The sequence below is a fragment of the Lissotriton vulgaris genome, chromosome 4_1 (genome assembly GCF_964263255.1).
Source record: "Lissotriton vulgaris chromosome 4_1, aLisVul1.2, whole genome shotgun sequence".
Lineage (NCBI taxonomy): Eukaryota > Metazoa > Chordata > Amphibia > Caudata > Salamandridae > Lissotriton > Lissotriton vulgaris.
The window spans coordinates 1,071,340,716-1,071,361,176 of NC_141691.1; the positions used below are offsets into that span (position 1 = coordinate 1,071,340,716).

Here is a 20,461-nt window from a genome sequence, read left to right on the forward strand (position 1 = left end):
TGTAGGAATCGCTATTAAAATAGCGATTCCTAAACATTCCTTAATTGCTACTCGCAAATTGCTAGTCGCAATTAAGGAATGCTGTCCTATTCATTCCTTTGGGCCTACAGGCCCATAGGAATGAATTGGAGATTGCATGAGCAATTTGAAGGGTGCAAGGGTGTGAAAATGACACCCTGTTGCACCCCTGAAATCGATCTGTGCACAAATGTTGCACACACACATGCCCTAAGGGCATGTGTGTGCGCAACATGAAACTTTGAAAAATGCACAAAAGTGCTTTTTTCAAAGTTTTAGCAAATTACCATGAAGTTCAACTTCATGGTAATTTGCTACTCCTATTAGCGAATTCGCTATTTTTTTTACTTTCATGCATTGCATTTAAGGAATCTCAATTTGGGATTCCTTAAATGCAATCGCAATTTAAGGAAAAGGAATCTCAATTTAGAGATTCCTTAAATTGCGATTTTTGCATTTGGGATGATGCATCCCAAATGCATAAATTCCGGGAGCAGAGGGGCAGATTCTGAGAATCTGCCCCTTTGCTCCCGGTATTTACTTTGATGCATATGCCTGTCGGTATCTTAAGGATTCGGTAATTTACCGATTCCTTAAATGACCGAATCAGTAAATTACTGAATCCTTATTTATACCCACCTACATTGGAAAAAGCTTAATACCGGTCGGTAACAGCAAGTTTACCGATTTTCGGCCGTTCCCGACCGGTATTTGGCTACCTACATGTGGCCCTTAGATTTTTGAGGGGTTGGAGAAATTATTATATGTTGGGCAAGCAGGAGGCTTTACAGTGCACCAGCTGTTGAGATTCACTGGCTGTTAAAAGAAAATTACAGACATACATGCCATCGTTTGGAAACGGAATATCAGATGATGGAGAAAACAAATCAAGGGAGGGGTTCCCCAATAAGTTGAAGAGAAGTGGAAGACATTTCCAACAACACTATGAAAACGTACAGTTGTGATCACTGTTGGTAAATTTTCTTGCACATATTTTAGTTTCCTACCAAGTCACCAAGGATGTGCCGCAGTAACAACTTTAAAAAAACCCCGACATATAAAGATGGCAGCCGGAAACGAAGCCTGTGGCTTGAATCTTTGGCAAATGACCTGCCACTTCCACACACAAAAGTAGACACTATTTATGCTCAATGGGACAAAGCAGGCGACTTCTTGAAACATCAGTGTTCTTTACCCGCGTCTTGATACGCATATCTTAAAAGGGCTAAAGGGTATCTTCATGCACATTTGGAGTTAATTATTTCAAATTGGTGGACGTGTTCCACTGTACCAAAATGCCAAAAACGATCTTTATGGGGGCATGGCCAAGACCCGGAGCGAAATGGCCGCCTAATCCTCTAGCTACGTGAAACCTGTCCTCCCCACGTCAACCCGACAACCAAATACGGTTCCCTGCGGTAGGGGAACACACCGGAAAGCAAGCGGGACATCTTCCACCGACTCCCATTGCCGAAGACTGCCTGTGCCCGTAGTTCCAGACCTTAGAGGTGACGGGCCTGATCAAACGCTGGAGCAGGGGGCTCAATTTTGGTGGTGGCCGCTGGGGAGACTGGCAAATTCGGCCTGTGTCGCCTGTGTGCTCTGAACACTGCGTGCACTCGCGGCCTATCGCGTCAGCTGGGTCCCCCAAAGTGGCGCCGGCCCTACCAGACGTTGTAAACGACACCCGGGGCCTGGCAAGAGCAGCGCATAGCAGCCGGAACGAGTGCCAGGTGCGGGAGGCAATAAAAAACTCCCTTAATAATAATTAAGGGAGTTATATCGCGGGTAAAGCACCTCTTTCTAGAAAAGTGCTATTAAAATAGGATGCAACTTGAGCAAGGGAATATCTCATTGATTACTTATTATCTGAAACTTGCTAGCATGGAGCCTGATTTTTTTTATCATACACTAGACCTAATGCAATGGGAAAGGTATCTTCTCTTCCGCTTTATGTCTGGTTCAGTTTCACGATTTATGAGCACTGGAATGCCCATTGATGTATTGGTAGGCACTTATTGGGCTTGTTCCTGTAGCGGCATCACTTCACAATCGCATTATATGTTTTTTCTGTAATCACTATGGCAATGCGTGCAGAGCTTTCCTTAATTCCTTATTTAAATCATTAGGATACCAAAGATGTTCAGAGGCCCTACATCACGTGCAATTATTAATCACCCCAATTATCTGTTGCAGGGTGAGTTCTTTTTTTAAGTCAGCGGTTACAGCGAGGAATACTATGGTCGGATAAGCATGTGTGTGTTTTAGTTCATGATATTGCATTTTAACTGTATTTTATGCTTTTTAGATATTTTATTATAGTTGATTCTGTGATATCCTTTTATTATGCACTTCACATTGATGTTGATTAATGTTCGACCTGCATGCCATTGTTGGCATCCGCTTACAGGTTTAGAATATGGTATTTATTTTATTTTGCTTGTTTGTATTGTATTGGTATATCTCGTTTATGGCCAGGACTGACCGAATAAAGATTTCTTGAACTTGAATACAGTTCACTTTCTCGTGGCTTTTCCCATGGACTGCACCAGATATTCTTCTCTCCCATGTTGTCCATGTGATGCAGTCACCACCCTATCTACTGTGCACTTTATGCTCTTTTGCACTTTATATGAATCTCTTAGACTACGTTTTATGCGTCCAATTCTTTTCAAAAAGCACTTTGTATCTCATAGGGAGGGTTAATTCATTTGCAAAATGTATCTTCTGGTGAAATTTGTATCACTGTTCTTAACTATCTTGTTACTGCAATCAAATTAAGAAAAAACTATGCACTTTAACCTCTGGGTGGCAATAACTAGTCATTCAAGTATTACTGTCATTAGTTAATTAAAGTCATTGCACATTTTTAAATGTATTGGATTGGTTCATGGTGATGGTTTGTTTTTAAAAGAATTTTGATGTACCACATTCATTTTATATGTTTTTGTTTTATTGCTGTAATTACATAAATGCAGAATGGGTTTACTTTGTGCTTTTATGTTCATATGTATTGGCCAAATAAAAATATTCTGAACTGATATTTAAATAGTCATACACACACATTTGCAATTCGAAATACATGCAGTACAGGACTTATGAATAATATAGTCCGTAAAAACACAAAACACCCATGGACATTTCCAATGTTTTTTTTCTGCCAAAATATAGCACTTGAAAGCAGGGTTTGGACTGCCTTCTCGGCACTAGGCTTTCAGCGTAGTTTTGAATGACTCCCTATGGGGTATAAGAACAGCCCTGGACTGTTTGCTGCCCGTACAGTCTCAATTCTGCAAGATTTTGACCCAGACGCATTGTCCTAAGTAGATGATATCTATTTGACAGATGATGAGTTTAACATACATTTGGTCGGAGTGGATCACATAATTTTGGGTTTCACTGAATATGGCTATAAATTCAACTTTAGGAAATCTTAAATAGCATTTCTAAGTGTCCTGTTTTCAGGTTACGAACTTACACATGAAGGAAAAAGACTTTCACTGCACTTCCTGGAGAAGTGTGCTCTGTTACAGTCTCCGAATACCCTAAGGAAACTGCAATCCTTGTTAGGAACCTACATACCTGATTATGCACAATGCATTACATCATTATATGAAATAATTTATCCTGATTTTCCAATTCTCATTTGAGATCAGAATACACAGGCTAACTCAGATCACTATAATCTGACTTGCTTGCAACACATCACTTACATACACGTGTCAACACAACAAACCTGGTCATCCGTATATATGCGGGTGCCATTGACTTTACCTATGTCACTTTTAACGAAGGTGAGACTGTGTCCTTTGCATACAAAACGCAATTATATTCCAGTGCGTTTTGCATCAACTGAAAAAATACTGACTGCAGTGCAGACGGCTATACTTAAAAGAATGGCCACTTGCACAAGGGAAACACATTATTGTTGTTTCTCCTATTCCAGCCTTAGAGGCTGTCACCAAAGCTACCGTCCCCAACCCTAAAGCCATCCATCCTAGGTGGATACAATGGGCAACATCCTTAACAGCTGTTGATGTAGTCTTCGTCTTTGATCTGTCTTTACAGACACAAGAGTTTCTTCAATATGAGCATGTTTATCCCAAGCCCAGCAATATTTTGCCTCTTGAGCAGTAAATTACATTGTTTATACTGACGGTTCGGCCCAACCTGCTATAGGTACCAAGCAACAATATTCAGGGGTATGAGCCACTGTTCTTGGTGTGATGTTGGATGGAAAATTCTGCCTACAAACGTAGTCATTAGGGGCCTGTACTGTGCAATTAGCTGAACTAAAAGCCTTGTTACTTGCACTGGAACATACGGATCCTGAATTCCCTACACTTATAGTGTGTAATTTGTATTATTGTGTCCAGTCATTTAACAACAATTTGCATTATTGGAGCCAAAATAGATTCAAAGATTCTAACGCCAACACAATAAAGCATAAAATGCTTTGGGTGAAGGTGGCAGACTTAAAGATAGGTTGCCACAGGCTCATGTCATTCATATATTGAGTCATCAACATGTGGGACTCTTTTTCCTAGACGCTAGGATGTGACTTTGCAAAAATGAACTGACTACTGAGATTGGATTAATGGGTATTTCACTTGATGATGGCGCGGTCTTCCTGGTGACGCGGTGTTTGGAGGGATGGGCGAAAAACAAATCTGGGAGGCTGGATGTGTATCAATTTTGGCATTTGATTCTGTTTCTAAAAGAAATCCAATCAACAGTAATATAGGAACGACATGAAATGAGGAAACTTTAATTAGTATGCAAGATTGTTGATAAATGTTTCGGCTCTTCTTTCTTCTCAAGGTTGTTCTTCTTCTTTTCTTAGTTTTAGGTTCAAGCTTCCGTGGTAGTTCATTCCCCGAGAGCATGGGAAAACCCGACAAGGAGAAAGAGCGGTAAGGGTAATGCCCCCAATATTCCCTTGTACAGGACAGGGACTGTCACCACACCCAAGAGTGCTTGCTAGGATACTTTTCTGATGATTGTTAACAGTCTCTTGTAGTGACAGTTTAAGTTGGTAGGGAAGGGAATGTGCGAAAGGGAGGTAAGTGAATTCCACTCCTTCCTGTTTGGACAGTTTTATGCCAGCTGCTCCTCACGCGCCCTTCCTGTTATTGTTTACTATTTCTTCCTGTAGAATGGTATTCACAGTTATATAAGTTTACTGTATTTCTGCCTCAGATTTAGCCTCAAACTCAACTTATAGTTGATGCGACAGACCTTGCTATTCCATCTGTCCCAAACCCATACCATTTACCAGAAAAGAAAAGGAAAAGAAAAGGAGAGAGGAAAAAAAAGAAATAAAGTAATGATATAGGTATAGCTGCTTCTACCCTTGCACTATACCTATTTCTTCTTCAAGGTTCCCCCCTCGCCTCTGTTTGCTTTGCTCCACACCTTCCGCTCACCCTCCCTCCTCAGGACACGTACTGCAGAAGCTGCAACTATCTCCAGAGTTGCAGCGGGGTGTTTATACCTCCCGGGCGACCACCACTCATTGCTCTAAGCTTCCAGAGTCTTGTTTTCCTCTGCTGCTTGTGGTGAAGGTGCCGGTATCCTCATGTGCTCGCCCTTCCTGACAGCGTCTCCGTCATCCTCCCGGTTACCACAACAGGCTGGCATTTCCCTCTCCCGACGCCGTTGTCTGTGCGCGCTCCACTCCTCGGCGTCTTCCGGGTCCAGCCTTCTGTTTGCCGCCTCCAATCTGGCTGCCCCCTCTTTTCTCCCCACCTCCTGCTTTAATTGGTCCCTGATGCTCATGTGTCCACCTCCTTCTGTCGTCAGCGGATCCACGGTGGCGAAATGAACTCCTTTCTCTTTTGTGTTCCAGGAATGGAGCTGCGCGTCATGCTGGGGCGAAAAAGGTAAGGTACGGGGAAATATGAATGTCGGGTTGGGGTTCCTTGGGGCGCTAATATTATTATTTATATTAGGACCAGCTTCTCAATAAATCAATCAATCAAGGTTTTATAAAGCACGCTACTTACCCGTGAGGGTCTCAAGGCGCTGGGGGGGTGAAGCTCCAGATCAATTGAAGAGCCAGCTCTTCCTGAAGGTGTGCAGAGTAGGGGAGCGTCTGATGTTGACTGGGAGCTTGTTCCAGGTCTTTGCTGCTGCTGCTCTGGTTCTGCAGATGCATGGGGTCTCTGCCATGGCGAGGTCGGCGGAGCGGAGGTTCCTTTTGGGTACATGGAAGGAGAATCTCTTGTTGAGATATTTGGGTCCGATGTTGTGGAGGAATTTGTAGGCGTGGGTCTTCTCGATGGGGAGCTAGTGGAGGTCTCGTAGGTGCTGGGTCATGTGCTTGTGTCGTGGGGTTCCGAGGACGAGTCTGGCTGCGGTGTTCTGGATGGTTTGGAGCTTGTGTAGCGGGGTTCTGTTGATTCCGACGTAGAGGGCATTGCTATAGTCTAGTCTTCTGGTTATGAGTGCGTGGGTGACAGTGTTTCTACATTCGGGGGAGATTCACTTGAAGGTCTCACTGAGCATGCAGGTTGAGTTGAAGCAGGTGGAGGCGACAGAGTTGATCTGGCGAGTCATGGTGAGGCAGGAGTCTAGGATGATGCTGAGGTTTATGGTGTAGTCAGATGGAGTGGGTGGGTTTCCGAGGGCGGAAGGCCACCAGGTGTTGTCCCTGGCAGAGGAAGAGGGTCCGAGGACGAGGACCTCTGTCTTCTCTGAGTTCAGCTTCAGACAGTTGTTGTTCATCCAGGCTGGGATGTCCTTCATTCCTTCCTGGAAGCAGAGTCTGGTGTCTTCAGGATTCTTTGTGAGGGAGAGGATGAGCTTAGTGTCCTCAGCATAGGATACTATGCTGAGCCCATGATGTCTGTTGATGGTGGCGAGGGGGGCCATCTAGATGTTGAAGAGCTTGGTGCTGAGCGAGGATCCTTGTGGTACTCCACAATTAGTCTTTGTAGGTTTGGAGAGGAAGGGTGGGAGTCTGATCCTTTGGGTTCTGCCAGAGAGAAAGGAGCGGTTCCTCATACACTGGCGTCGTGGAGTCTTGTTGCAAAAGTGCAGTGTGAAATGGGGTCGAAGGCTGTGGAGAGGTCTAGTAGGATGAGGGCCACAGTGTGGACCTGGTCGAGTAGTATGTGGATGTCATCGGTGGCGGCGAGGAGGGCGGTCTTGGTGCTGTGGTTGCTGCGAAATCCACACTGGGAGGAGTCAAGGATGGTGTTCTCTTCAATGAAGGTGGTCAGCTGGCGTAGACGAATCTTTAGGTGACTTGGGCTGCGAAGGGAAGGAGAGAGATGGGCCGGTAGTTTTTCAGGTCTGTCGGGCCAGCCGAGGGTTACTTGAGGAGGGTTTCTGCCCGCTTCCAGTCATCAGGGAAGATGCTGGATTCGAAGGAGGCGTTAATGGTCCAGCCTAGTTCGGGTGCTATGGCGGTAGCAGCTCTGTGGTAGATGTGTGGCAGGCAGGGGTAAGTTGGGGCTCCTGAGTGCGTGTTCTTCATGGTTGTGGTGGTGTCTTCAGTGGTAGCAGGTTTCCAGGTAGTGATGGTGGGCTGGTTGTTGGTGGTGGAGGGGGGGTGGTGTCAGGAGTCTGTTCACTGAAGTTGTCGTAGAGGGCATTGATTTTCAAGTGGAAGTAGGAGCTAAGCTTGTTGCAGAGGTCCTCAGATGGTGTGACGTCCGTGGCTTCTCTGGGCGGTTTGGTGAACTGATGTATGACGTTGAAGAGTTCATTTGCGTTACTGGCGTTGGTATGGATTTTGTTCTCGAGAAAGGTCCGCTTAGTGGCTCTTATGCGCGTGGTATTCAGACATGGCGTTCCTGTAGGTGTTCTGGTCTTCGGTGGTTTTCCTGTTCTTCCAGAGTTTTTTGAGTCATCTGCAGAAGCGCCGGGCTCCTTGGAGGTCAGTGGTGAACCAGGCGGCCTTCAGGAGGCGTTGTTTGACAGGGTGGCGGAGGGGTGCGAGGTTGTCTGTGAAGCAGGAGATCCAGCTTCTATAGATATTGTGATAGAAAGTCAATTTGGTTCCTTCCTTTCCTATGATAGGTGTGGAACTGGAAGGGTTGTAATGCTAGGAACCACCTCAACACCCAGTCATTATGTCCTTTATTGAGAGACAGCCATTTAAATGGGGCATTGTCCGTATATTAAGTGAATGCCCTGCCCTCAAGGTAATATCGGAGGGACTTGATGGCCCATTTAATGGCTAAGGCTTCCTTTTCTATCACAGCATAATGCCTCTCCCGTGGGAATAATTAGTGACTAATGTCTATAACTGTTTTTTCTTGACCTTGTGAATCTACCTGGGAGAGACCTTCCCCAAATCCCTGCTCTGAGGCATCTGTTTGTAAAATGAAGGGTTTGGTGTAATAAGGGCGGAGGAGAACTGGTTCAGAAGTGAGGGAGTTTTTTAAGTGGGAGAAGGCATGTAGAGAGTCAGGTGATGGGTCTTTGAGTTCTTTCTCTGTTTTAACATCCTTCTTTAGTAGGTTAGTTAGTGGGACGGCGGTTTGGGAAAAGTCTGGAATAAAGAGCCTGTAATACCCCAAAACAACAAGAGAGAAGCGCCAATACTGATACTACAACTCATATCTCTTAATGTCTTCCAAATAAAGAATTCTATTCAAGACTGGGAAATGCTATTTAATAGCTATTTATTAACCAAATTAGGTTAATAAATAGCTATTAAATAGCATTTCCCAGTCTTGAATAGAATTCTTTATTTGGAAGACATTAAGAGATATGAGTTGTAGTATCAGTATTGGCGCTTCACTCTTGTTGTTTTGTTATTAGGCTCAGCCTTACTGATTAGAGCCACCCCTATTTGCTCTTAGCTGTAATACCCCAAGGCGCCCAGGGAGGCTCTCAGGTCCTTTTTGGTTTTGGAAAAGGGTGGGTTTGATATGGCGGCGACCTTCTCTTTTTGGGGCTTTTTACAACCCTCCCCCAAGAGGTACCCTAAATATTTTACAGCTCTAGCGGCTATACAGCTTTTGGCTGGGTTGATGGTTAATACCCCTTTTTTTAGGGTGTGGATGACTCTAGCTAGATGTGTCAAGTGTTGTTCCCAGGAGGTGCTATGGATAATGACATCGTCTATATATATATATGGCTGCAATGGAGTCACATGGTTTTAGTATGGTATTCATAAGCCTCTGGAAAGTTGCAGGGGCTCCATGTAAACCAAAGGGTAACACAGTAAACTGGTACAGTCCCCCTGGGGTGGAAAAGGCTGTCTTCTCTTAGTCTTGTTCCCTTAGAGGCACTTGCCAATACCCTTTGCAGAGATCTAAAGTACTAATATACTATGCCTCACTCAGTTGTTCGATCATTTTCTTCCACCCACGGGAGTGGGTACGAGTCAAATTGAGATGCTTCATTAATCTCTCTAAAACCAATGCAAAACATTATGGACCCATCAGGTTTAGGGACGATTACTATTGGGGAATTCCATTCACTTGTGTGGGTTATATAGTTCCCATTTTAAGCTCTTAGGGTCTATGCTTTGTTGCTATAAAGGGGATAGTTCCCCGTTAGTTCCCAGTGATACAGCTTGGGCTCCTTCCCACCTTTTTAATAGATTAATATGAAATATTTGTGTATTAGTCTTCTTCTGTGGATCCATTTCGAGATGGCAGGTAACTGGGGTCACCCGTTCTATTACTCAGAACGGACCTTGCCATTGCCCTAAGAGCTAATGGTGAGAAGAGGTCATCATAAGCAGGACTAGATCTCATACCTTGAGGGTCCTTTCTTTGTTTTTTATCATATTGGGATTTTTGGGCGCTTTGGGCTTGTTCTAGATGGGATCTTATGATGCTACATATTTGGTGTTGATGTTTTTTTTAATGAAGGACATACTCAGGTAAGGGTTTACCCCTTTCTGACTCTTCTTCCCATTTTTCCTTTAGCATGACTAGCAAAAGTGCGGTGTTGTCGCCCATAAAGCAACTCAAAAGGGGAACACCCGGTGTTCTTCTGTTCTCTGCATCAAATGGTGAACAGGGCTAGGGGGAGCATATCTTCCCACTTGCGAGCTTCAAGTTCAAGTAATTCTTTTTGCATTATTTTAAGAGTGCCATTGCTTCTCTCCACCAGCCCATTTGTCTGTGGGTGATAGGCCTAGGTCCGTATCTGTTTAATCTTGAGTTGGTGACATACCTGTTTCAGTCATTTGGAGACAAAAGGTGTTCCCTGATCTGTTACGATCTCCAGCAGAAACCCTACCCTGGAAAATATGTTAATCATAGCGTTTGCTATCTGTATAGCATTGGGCTTCCTCAGGGCTACTGCTTCAGGGAATCTAGTTGCATAACCAACCAGGACATAATGGCACCCACTTCGGGAGGGAAGAAGGGTCCAATTATGTCCATACCCACCATTGAAATGGGCTGGTCTATTATAGGAAGAGGTGTTAGGGGAACCTTAGGAGGTGTGGTCCTGCTATTTTTTGGGGCAAATGGGACACTCCTTACAATACCTATGGACTTGTTCATATATTCCTGGCCAATAGAACTTCTCTAGTATAGCTTTTTCCGTTTTTTCTCCCCCGAAATGTCCTCCCAATAAATGACTATAGGCCAGGAACAACACTTTTTCCCTATATTGCCAGGGAACTAGCAATTGAGGGTTAACGGTTTTAACCCCTTTTTGGTATAATAGACCCTTTCGTAGGAAAAAGTGGGGACATACTTGATCAGGGTCCTCCATAGGGGACGCTCTGTTCTAGGCCTCCCGCAGGGCTGGATCTTTTCTCTGAGCAGTGTGAAAGTTATGATTGTTTTCACATAAACCTTCTTCCTCCGACTGGGCTAGGGCCACTTGATTCCACTCTTCCTTTTCTGCCTTCGGTTTTGTAGGGATTTTCCTTGTGGCCATTTGTTTTCCGATATTTGAGAAAACGGGGCTGTTTTCCTCCACAACTCCCCTTCTTTCCAGGTGTCCTAGAGCAAACTATTCATGTGTGGATAGTCTCTTCCCAGTACTAGGGGCTCAAGTAATTTGGGGATTAATCCCACCAGCAAGGGTATAGGTTTCATGGAGGGCTTATGTTGAATTTGTACCTCAGTGGTGGGGTATCGTTTATGATCTCCATGCATGCACTGGATATTTACCATGTCAACCATGGATCGCACTCCCCATGGGACTGCCTGGGACTGTATAACACTCCGTAAACAGAGGGTGTCCACTAAAGCCTGCCGGGGATCTCCATTGACAGTGACCTGGTGATGATTACGGTGTACTGGACCAGCCTGGGTGCTATATAGGACTTTTGTCAACCCTATATCCATAGGTTCTTCTCTTTGAGGACACGTGATTGCAATGTGCCAGAATAATCCACAATTAAAGCATTGGGGCCCTTAGGAGGATAAGGGTCGTGATGGCGGGGCTATAGGTCCTGGCGCAATTGTGACAGATTCCGCTTTTACTGGGTTGAAGTCCTTTGGCCTTTAGACAGGACCCCTCCTGGGTGTTTCCACTGGGTCTCCTCCCTGCCTTTCTGTATCTCCTGTGCCTGGTAATAGGCACTGGCTATTTCCACAGCTCTCTCTAAAGTCAATTGGGAATGTTGATGAGCCCACTGTTGTATGAGGGGGTGCAAGGAAGATAGATACTGCTCCAAGTACACTTTTATTTACAATTTCTTCCTTGGAGGGTGTCAAGGGTTTCAACCACCTATCAGCCATATCCTTGACTCTATAGTATAGCGCTCTTGGGGTTTCCTGAGTCCCTTCCTTGATTTGTCTCACACAAATTCTGTAAGTTTGAGCATCCACCCACATCCGTTCTAGAATGTTCTTTTTGATCTCTTCATAAGGGGTGAGTCCCAGAGGATTGGCAGCTTGGAGAGCAGCTTGGAGGTCGCCCGATAGGAGCGGCCCGAGATATTGTCCCCATTTATTGGCAGACCAGGCTGCTTATCTTGCCATTCGCTCAAAGTTTGCGAAGAAAAAGTCTGGGTCCTCTCCAGTGACATATTTTTGCATGACCACTGAGGGTAGCATTGCTTTGGTTCTCTGTTGGCTGAGTGCATCTGCCAATTTCCCAATTGCAGCCCCTTGAGTTTGGCTTTGTTCAGTTAAAGTCTTATGGAGTCTCTTTCTCTCTCTCTTCCTCTGCCACAGCTAGGAATTTTTCCATAATCTTTCGCAGCTTTTCTTGGCCTTCCGCTATCTTGTGCACAATAGCCTCCATTGTCTCCGATCCCACTTCTAACACGAGGTGTTGGAGGGATGGGCAAAAAACAAATCTGGGAGTCCGGATGTGTCTATCAATTTTGGCATTTTATTTTGTTTCTAAAAGAAATCCAATCAACAGTAATATAGGAATGACATAAAATGAGGAAACTGTTATTGGTATGGGAGATTGTTGATAAATGTTTTGGTTCTTCTTTCTTCTCAAGGCTGTTATTCTTCTTTCCTTTGTTATAGGTTCAAGCTTCTGTTGGGGTTTGTCCCCGGAGAGCATGGGAGAAGACAAGGAGAAAGAGCGGTAAGTGTAATGCCCCAAATATTCACTTGTGCATGATAGGGACAGTCACCACACCCAGGAGTGCTTGCTAGGACTCTTTTCTGATCATGAGGCAATCAGTCTCTTGTAGTGACAGTTTAAGTTGGTAGGGAAGGGAATGTGCGTAAGGGAGATAAGTGAATTAGTTAAAATCACTGCTCCTTCCTATTTGGGTAGTTTTATGCCAGTTGCTCCCCACTCGCCCTTTCTGTTATTGTTTACTATTTCTTACTGTTGAATGGTAATCACAGTTATATAAGTTCACTGTATTTCTGCCTCAGACTTAGCCTCAAACTTAATTTATAGTTAATGCGACAGACCTTACTATTCCATCTGTCCCAAACCTATACCATTAACAAGAAAAGAAAAGGAAAGGAAAAAGAGAGAACAAAATCAAGATAAAAGCAATGAAACAGGTATAGCTGCACCTACCCTCGTGCTATACCAATGTCTTCCTCATGATTCCCCCCCTTGCCTCTGTTGGCTTTGCCCCAGACCTTCCCCTCCCCCTCCCTCCTCGGACAGGTATTGCAGAAGCCGCAACTCTCTCCGGAGTTGCGGTGGGGTGTTTACACCTCCCGAGGCGACCACCACTCATTGGTCCAAGCTTCCAGGGTCTCGTCGTCTGCTGCTGCTTCCGGTGAGGCTGTGCGTATCCTCTCTTGCCTGCCCTTCCTGGCAACGTCTCCGTCATCCTCCGGGTTAACAGAACAGGCCAACGTTTCTTTCTCCCAACGCCGTTGTCTGTCTGCGCTCCACTCCTCCGTGTCTTCTGGGTCCAGCCTTCAGTTCGCCTCCCCCAATCCGGCTGCCCTCTCTTTACTCCCAGCCTCCTGCTTTAATTGGTCCCTGATGCTCATGTGCCCGCCTCCTTCTGTCGTCATCGGATCCACGGCTGCGGAGTTAACGCCTTTCTCTTTTGTTTACCAGGAAAGGAGCTGATCATCGTGCTGGGGCAAAAAAGGTAAGTTGGGGGGAAATATGAATGTCAGGTTGAGGTTCCATGGGGTGCTAATATTATGTTCATGAAATGGGGTATGATCTTCCTCACATGTCCCCTGCCTCATGACCACCTACATGCTGTGCGAGGACACAGAATACGTCATTCCTTCTTTTAAAAGCAATATGGCAGGGCTGTTGTACGTTATTGCCCGGAAAGCTAACACCGATGATAGCAGTTTTGTTTTTATTTCTTGACTACGGAGAGTGGGGATCTTTCTGTTAACCCATATGGGGTGCGGGTAGAGTGCATGAGACATGGGGTAAGCGGCATTAGGCGTATACTAGTGTTCAGGATCGAACTGACAGAGGATAAAAAATCACGGGCAGCGATGTGAGAATTAGTGTACCAGTTTATGGTATTAAGAGACTCGATGCATTGAAATGGACATATTGAATGTATGTGAAGCTATAAAGCACAAGCTTTGTTTTATTATACACCATTTGGGTTCAACAATATGGGTGCACAGGTTATGGCCAGACTTTAAACTTAAGGTTGGTGGGAATGACACAACCATCTATTTTAAGCTGTAAACTTCATACACCTGTTTTTCTGTTTCTAGGCGTACAGTCTCAGAGATGTGAAGTGTTTCTGGCAAAAAGCAGTGGTTTCCTCTGATGGTTTGTCGGTGGGCATATACCCAGCAGACATTTGGTAACAATCCCAAGTTGAGTTTGGCTGAAGTAAAAATGTACCTACCAATACTATGAAATATATTTGGTTTTATGCTGGTTGTTCCCGCTTTTCTTTTAGTATTCCTTGTCTTACACAGGTCCAGTGTACACATGGGTAAAACGAGGGTCCTGCCCCGAAGAAACTGCCAATAAGTAAGAAAGGCAATAAATCTCATCAGCCATTCTAGTTAAGAGGGTCTAATACATAGTATGTTTTTTTAGGCATAAGTGCGGGCATTATTAAAGAATAAATTGCGGGAGGCCCTATGCAATTCCTTTTTAACCTTTTTTTCGTGTGAGGGAGCAACTTCTCCTCCCTCCTAGGTGACCTCTGGGAGTTGATAGAGATGTGTTGTATATAAAGAGAAATACCATTAGATTAATAATACACACATAGACACAACATTCCTCCTGAATTTGTTCGGGTGTTGGTTCCCTTCAGTGCAGAGGCGAGGTGCCGATGATGATATGTGAGCAAACTGGCAAGAATATGCCAATTGATCCTTGGTGGTTGCTTATGTGAAGCCCTCCCTTTGCCTTTTTTCCGAGTGTTTATGAGTGCATTTTGTCTTTTCCTTGGAACTGACCATATTTCTGGCTTTATACTTTGACACATACATTGGGTATTCCTTGTAGCTTTGCACTAGTGTTATCTTACAAGTAAAGGATGGGTCACCAGAGAAGGAATAAATATGACTAGGTAAGTGTAATATTTCAAGGGCTTTTGGATTTTAAATAAAAATTAACGTTCCAGACGAACAAGTTACTTACATTTGGTAACAATATATCTGTAAGAACCAGTAGTTAGTATTAGATTCCTTAATTTAGAATATCCCCAGGCGTCAGTCTGGATCCGGAACCTTTTGCATAGCAGTACAACTGCGTGTCGCTAGGCGTCGTCTGCGGTTCCGCGTCCGTCATTGGCGTCTTTGGCGCCGGGATGACGTCGCCGGAGTACTTAGACGCCGCCCTCGCACGCTGACGTCAGTTTTTATACACAGCTTTTCAGCGCCAAAACGCAGAGCCATGATATAAACCAACACTGCTGCCATAACACTAGGGCCCTGAAAGGGATGACCTTAACCCTGGATATCGGTTCGCAGAACGGGGAGGATGGGTGGGGCGGTAAGGAATCTAATACTAACTACTGTTTCTTACAGATATATCGTTACCGAAGGTAAGTAACTTGTGCATCTGAAAGAAACAGGTTAGTATAAGATTCCTTACCTTAGAATAGATACCCCAGCAATACCAACCCCGGTGGTGGATCTTTGAACCCGAGTGGAATGGGCATGCAGCCCCACAGGAGGCTCCTTTTTAGCCAGTGAATAACAAGCCTTTATGCACAAAATGACCCATCGAGAAATGGTCCGTATGTGCACCACCTGTCCCTTTTTAGCGCCCACATAACCAACAAAGAGTTGGTCATCCACCCGGAACTGGCGTGTGCGATCCAGATAGTATGAGAGCGCACGTTTTGGGTCCAGACGGTGGAGCCTCTCTTCCTCTTTCGAGGGATGCGGAGGCGGAAAGAAGGTGGGCAAGGTGATGGACTGCCCGATGTGGAAGGCTGTGACGACCTTGGGCAGGAAAGAGGGACGTGTCCGTAAGACAACTTTGTCCGGATGGACAGAAAGGAATGGAGGTTTAGAAGAAAGAGCCTGGAGCTCACTCTCTCTCCTGGCAGAGGTGATGGCAACCAGGAATGCAGTTTTAAGAGTGAGAAGACGAAGAGGACAGTTATGAAGTGGCTCGAAGGGAACGCACATCAAATAAGTCAGAACAAGATTCAAGTCCCATTGAGGCATCACGAAAGGAACAGGTTGAAACATATGAGTGATGCCCTTCAAGAACCTATTTACAACAGGGGACTTGAAAAGAGAGAGCTGATCAGGAAGCCTTAAGAAGGCAGACATGGCAGAGAGGTAGCCCTTAAGAGTGCCCAGAGCAGAGCCCTGCTGGGCAAGAGAAAGAAGAAAGAGGAGAACCTCTGAAAGAGGGGCAGAAAGGGGATCCACAGCCTTTGCTGTGCACCATGCCACAAATTTGTTCCACCTGCAGGCGTATACCGATTTTGTGGAGCGACGCCTGGCTGCCAGAATCACATCGCAGACTTCAGGAGGCAAGTCAAATGGCCTCAACTGTCGCCACTCAATCTCCCAGGTTCGGGTGGAGGATCGTCCCCTGCGGCTGCGACAGAAGGTCCTCCTGAAGAGGCAGACAAATCGGGGGATCGACTGACATGCTGAGTAGCTCGGGATACCAGTATCTTCGTGCCCAGTCCGGAGCCACAAGGATGACTTGGGCCCGGTCGCGCCTGATCTTCTTCAGCATTCTGGGCAGAAGTGGTATAGGAGGAAAGGCGTACAACAGACCGCAGCTCCACTCACTACGAAAACCGTCTCCGAGCGAGTGCCGCCTTGGAAATTCCAACGCGCAGAACTGATGACATTGCGCGTTCTCTTCTGTGGCAAATAGATCTAACCAAGGCTCTCCCCACTGCTGAAAGAGACCTTGTGCCATGTCCGAGTTCAGAAGCCATTCGTGATCCACCATGCACCGACGGCTGAGTTTGTGTGCCCTGGCGTTCAGGGAACCTGCCAGGTGTTGAACCACTAGGGTCACGCCCTGATGTTCCAGCCATTGCCAGAGACGCAGAGCCTCCTGGCATAGAGTCCACGACCCCACCCCGCCCTGTTTGTTGGAGTAACACATGGCGGTGGTGTTGTCCGTAAACACCTGCACTACACTCCCCCAGACAAAGGGGAGGAATGCTTTCAGCGCAAGTTGGATCGCCCGCAGCCCCAGAAGGTTGATGTGGAGCTGGGACTCCGCCGGAGACCAGAGGCCTCTGATCTCTGCCTCTCCCATGTGGCCGCCCCAGCCCAGGAGGGACTCGTCCGTCACAACTACGTGCTCCGGTTGGGGAAGGGAGAGGTATCTGCCGCTGAACCAATCGGGGTCTGTGAGCCACCACTGCAACTGTCTTACAGTGCCCTCCGAGATCAAGACATGGTCGGACAAGTTGCCCTGATTCTGGGCCCACTGAAACTTCAAGTCCCACTGCAGAGCCCGCATCCGCCACCTGGCGTGATGCACCAGAAGGATGCAGGAGCCCATCAGCCCCAGAAGCTGCAGCGTCAACCTGACCGAGACTCAGGATAAAGGCTGAAAGATCCGAATCAGAGCCTGAATATCCCGAACACGCTGTTCGGGAGGATAACCTCGACACTGCGCCGAGTCTAGAACCGCTCCGATGAAGAGGAGCTTCTGAGAGGGGCACAGGTGTGACTTCGGCACATTGATGGAGAACCCCAGCAGGTGCAGGAGGTCGGCCGTAGTCTGGAAGTGGCGGACGACTGTGTGGGGCGAGCCCACCTTCGACAACCAGTCGTCGAGATAGGGGAAGACTGACATTCCTAATCTGCACAGATGAGCTGCGGCCATCACTTTCATGAACACCCGAGGGGCGCTGGTAAGGCCGAAGGGGAGCACGGTAAACTGAAAGTGCTCGTGGCCTACCATGAACCGCAGGTAGCGCCGGTGGGCCGGCAGGACAGGGATGTGTAAATAAGCGTCCTGCAAGTCCAACGCTACCATCCAGTCTCCGGGGTCTAGGGCAGCTAAGACCTGAGCCAGAGTCAGCATCGAACTTCTCCTTCCGGAGGAAGCCGTTGAAGTTCCGCAGTTCCAAGATAGGGCGTAGGCCCCCTTTGCCCTTCTTGGGAACCAGAAAGTAGTGGGAATAACAACCACACCCTACTTCTGGCCAAGAGGGCCGTAACTTCCTCTTGCAGAAGTTGCAAGTGATCCCCCGACACGTGGTGGAATTGCGGTGGCATGGCTGGAGGGGTCGCTTCGAAAGGGAGGGAGTAGCCCCTTCGGACAATTTGCAGAACCCACCTGTCCTATGTGATGTCGCGCCAGGGGAGGAGGTGATGGCGAACCCTGCCCCCCATTCGCATTAAATGGGCCTGAAACCTCGGACTAGGATGGCTTTGAGGCAGATGCTGCGGGGGTGGATGTGGACTGGCCTCGCCGTTGTCCCCTGGCACCGCCACGGCGGTTACCACGTCCGCCACCATGCCGAATGTTAGTCTGCAGCCTGTGGCTGGCAGGACGTGTGGGGGTGCCCCTTCCTTGGCCACGAAAGGAGCGAAAGGCAGCAGTTTGCTGGTGTGGGTCTGACAGGCCCAAGGACTTGGCCGTAGCCCTGGAGTCCTTAAAGTGCTCAAGCGCACTATCTGCCTTGTCGCCAAAGAGGCGACGGCCATCAAACGGCATGTCCATAAGGGTGTTCTGGACATCAGCCGAAAAATTGGAGGAACTCAGCCAGGCGTGGCGGCGAACCACCACCAGTCTTTGCAATTGCCCTGCCTAGCGAGTCGGTGGTATCCAGCCCATCGAATGGAATGCCTTGCCCCATCTCGCCCCTCCGCAAGGGCGTGGGCGAGTTTAACCCGGACCTCCTCTGGGCATTGTGGCAGCGCGTCCGCGACCGTGTCCCACAGAGAGTGGGCATAACGGCCCAAAAGGCAAGTGGTGTTGACCGACCGCAACCCCAAGATAAGTGAGGAGAACATCTTTTTTCCATACTGTTCATACCTTTTGGATTCCCGATCAAGGGGAGCTGTCGGGAATGCGGTCTGGGAATTGGAGGCCTGGATAACCAGGCTCTCGGGGTGGGGAGGGTGGACAGGAAACAGGGGTTGACCGGGGCCGGGCGGTGACGTCTGGACATGTTCCTATCTACAGGGGGACCTGTAGCGGGCCTGGACCAAGTGCCCAACAGAACGTCAGTTAAGGCCTCATTAAACGGCAGTAGAGGCTCCGAAGACCTCAGTGAGGAGGTTAGTCCTCACGGCCGTGACAGGGAGCTCAAGAGCCAATGCCTTGGCTGCCCTCGTCAACACTACACTAGAGGCAGCCCCCTCCTCCGTAGCCACGGTAGGAGGGGAGACAAATCCAGTGTCGGGCGAAGTGTCCAAACCACTGGCCTCCCCTAGTTCACCTGCCCAGTCCTGAAAAGACTGGCACTCCCATGCCAGAGGGTCCTCAGACCCCTCCCAATCCGCCTCGTCCTCCATTTCCTGGTACTCAGGTTCAAATGATGGGGCCGGATCATAGAAGTAAGGCACTTCTCCCGGCATCGAATGCGGCGTCGAGCGACGGTGTTCCGGCGCCGGAACCGGATCGAGGGGAGGATCGGGGACGACATTGTCCGGAGACGGCGTCGGGGGCGACAGCCTAGGTGTCGATGCCGGCGGAGGGGTCTTTAGGTCGACCAGCGGCGACCCAGATCCGGCGGGGCCCTGTGGCGACGGAACCGGAGTCGCCGGCGGCGCCGGGTCCGAAGCACCCGACGGCGCCGGGGCACCCGGCCCGCTAGGGCTCGCAGTCGGAACCCGACGGAGGAGTGAGCAACCTCATGGCCGTGAGGAAGGCATCAATCTCCACCGGCATCGCGTTCTGCCCAGGGACCGGCGGGTATGGAGCAGGCCGCGACGCCTGCAGCTCCGGCGGAGCCGCACGAACCCCCGGCCGCATCGTGCGAGCGTCGGGGGAGGCAGAAGAGCGGTGTCACTTCGACTTCTTGTGCCTCTTACCTGAGGACTTGGAGCCCGACGAGTGGGGTCGACTCGCCGAGCTGTGATGACTCCGGCCCCGCGACCGGTCCCTCGACCTCCTCCTGGACCGGGACCTCGAGCGACGCGGGGCCGACTGCCGAAGCTCGAGGCGCTTACGGAACCGCCCCTGCCTAGCTTTCGACATCAAGGCCCGGCAGTCGGGGCACGACTTGTCATCGTGGTCGGCCCCTAAGCAATACAGGCACCGGCGACGGGGGTCGGTAACCGACATCAGTCGGTTGCAGTCGGCACAGGGTTTGAACCAGGGTATTACTACCGGCACCGATGGAGTCGTTCGACTCGAAAAACAGATCAAAAGGGATCGAAAAAGTTTAGTCAAAAAATGACTAACAGGTACCACTTTTTCCGGATCGGCGCTTGCTGGCGCGGAAAAAAGAAGAACTGACGTCAGCGCGCGAGGGCGGCGTCTAAGTACTCCGGCGACGTCATCCCCGGCTCCAATGACGCCGACGGACGCGGAGCCGCAGACGACACCTAGCGACGCGCAGGGGTACTGCTACGCAAAAGTTTTCGGATCCAGACTGACGCCTGGGGATATTCTATGGTAAGGAATCTAATACTAACCTGTTTCTTTCAGATCTTGACCTTCCAGCCATTGTGGCGGCAGCTACACTCTTTGACATAAATGATTG

At 48.0% G+C, this 20,461-nt stretch overlaps 2 protein-coding genes across 2 annotated transcripts in view; one reads left to right on the forward strand and one right to left on the reverse strand.

Moving 5' to 3' along the window:
- DNAH5 (dynein axonemal heavy chain 5) overlaps positions 1-20,461 on the reverse strand; it is a 5,605,957-nt gene that overhangs the window by 83,880 nt on the left and 5,501,616 nt on the right. The window lies entirely within an intron of this gene.
- Positions 9,629-20,461, forward strand: part of LOC147722883 (uncharacterized) — a 103,773-nt gene continuing 92,940 nt past the window's right edge. The window contains exons 1-4 of the mRNA XM_086966588.1: positions 9,629-9,635; positions 12,429-12,489; positions 13,438-13,471; positions 14,070-14,161. Coding sequence (XP_086822714.1) covers positions 9,629-9,635; positions 12,429-12,489; positions 13,438-13,471; positions 14,070-14,161 — 194 coding nt within the window. The remainder of the gene's footprint in view (positions 9,636-12,428; positions 12,490-13,437; positions 13,472-14,069; positions 14,162-20,461) is intronic.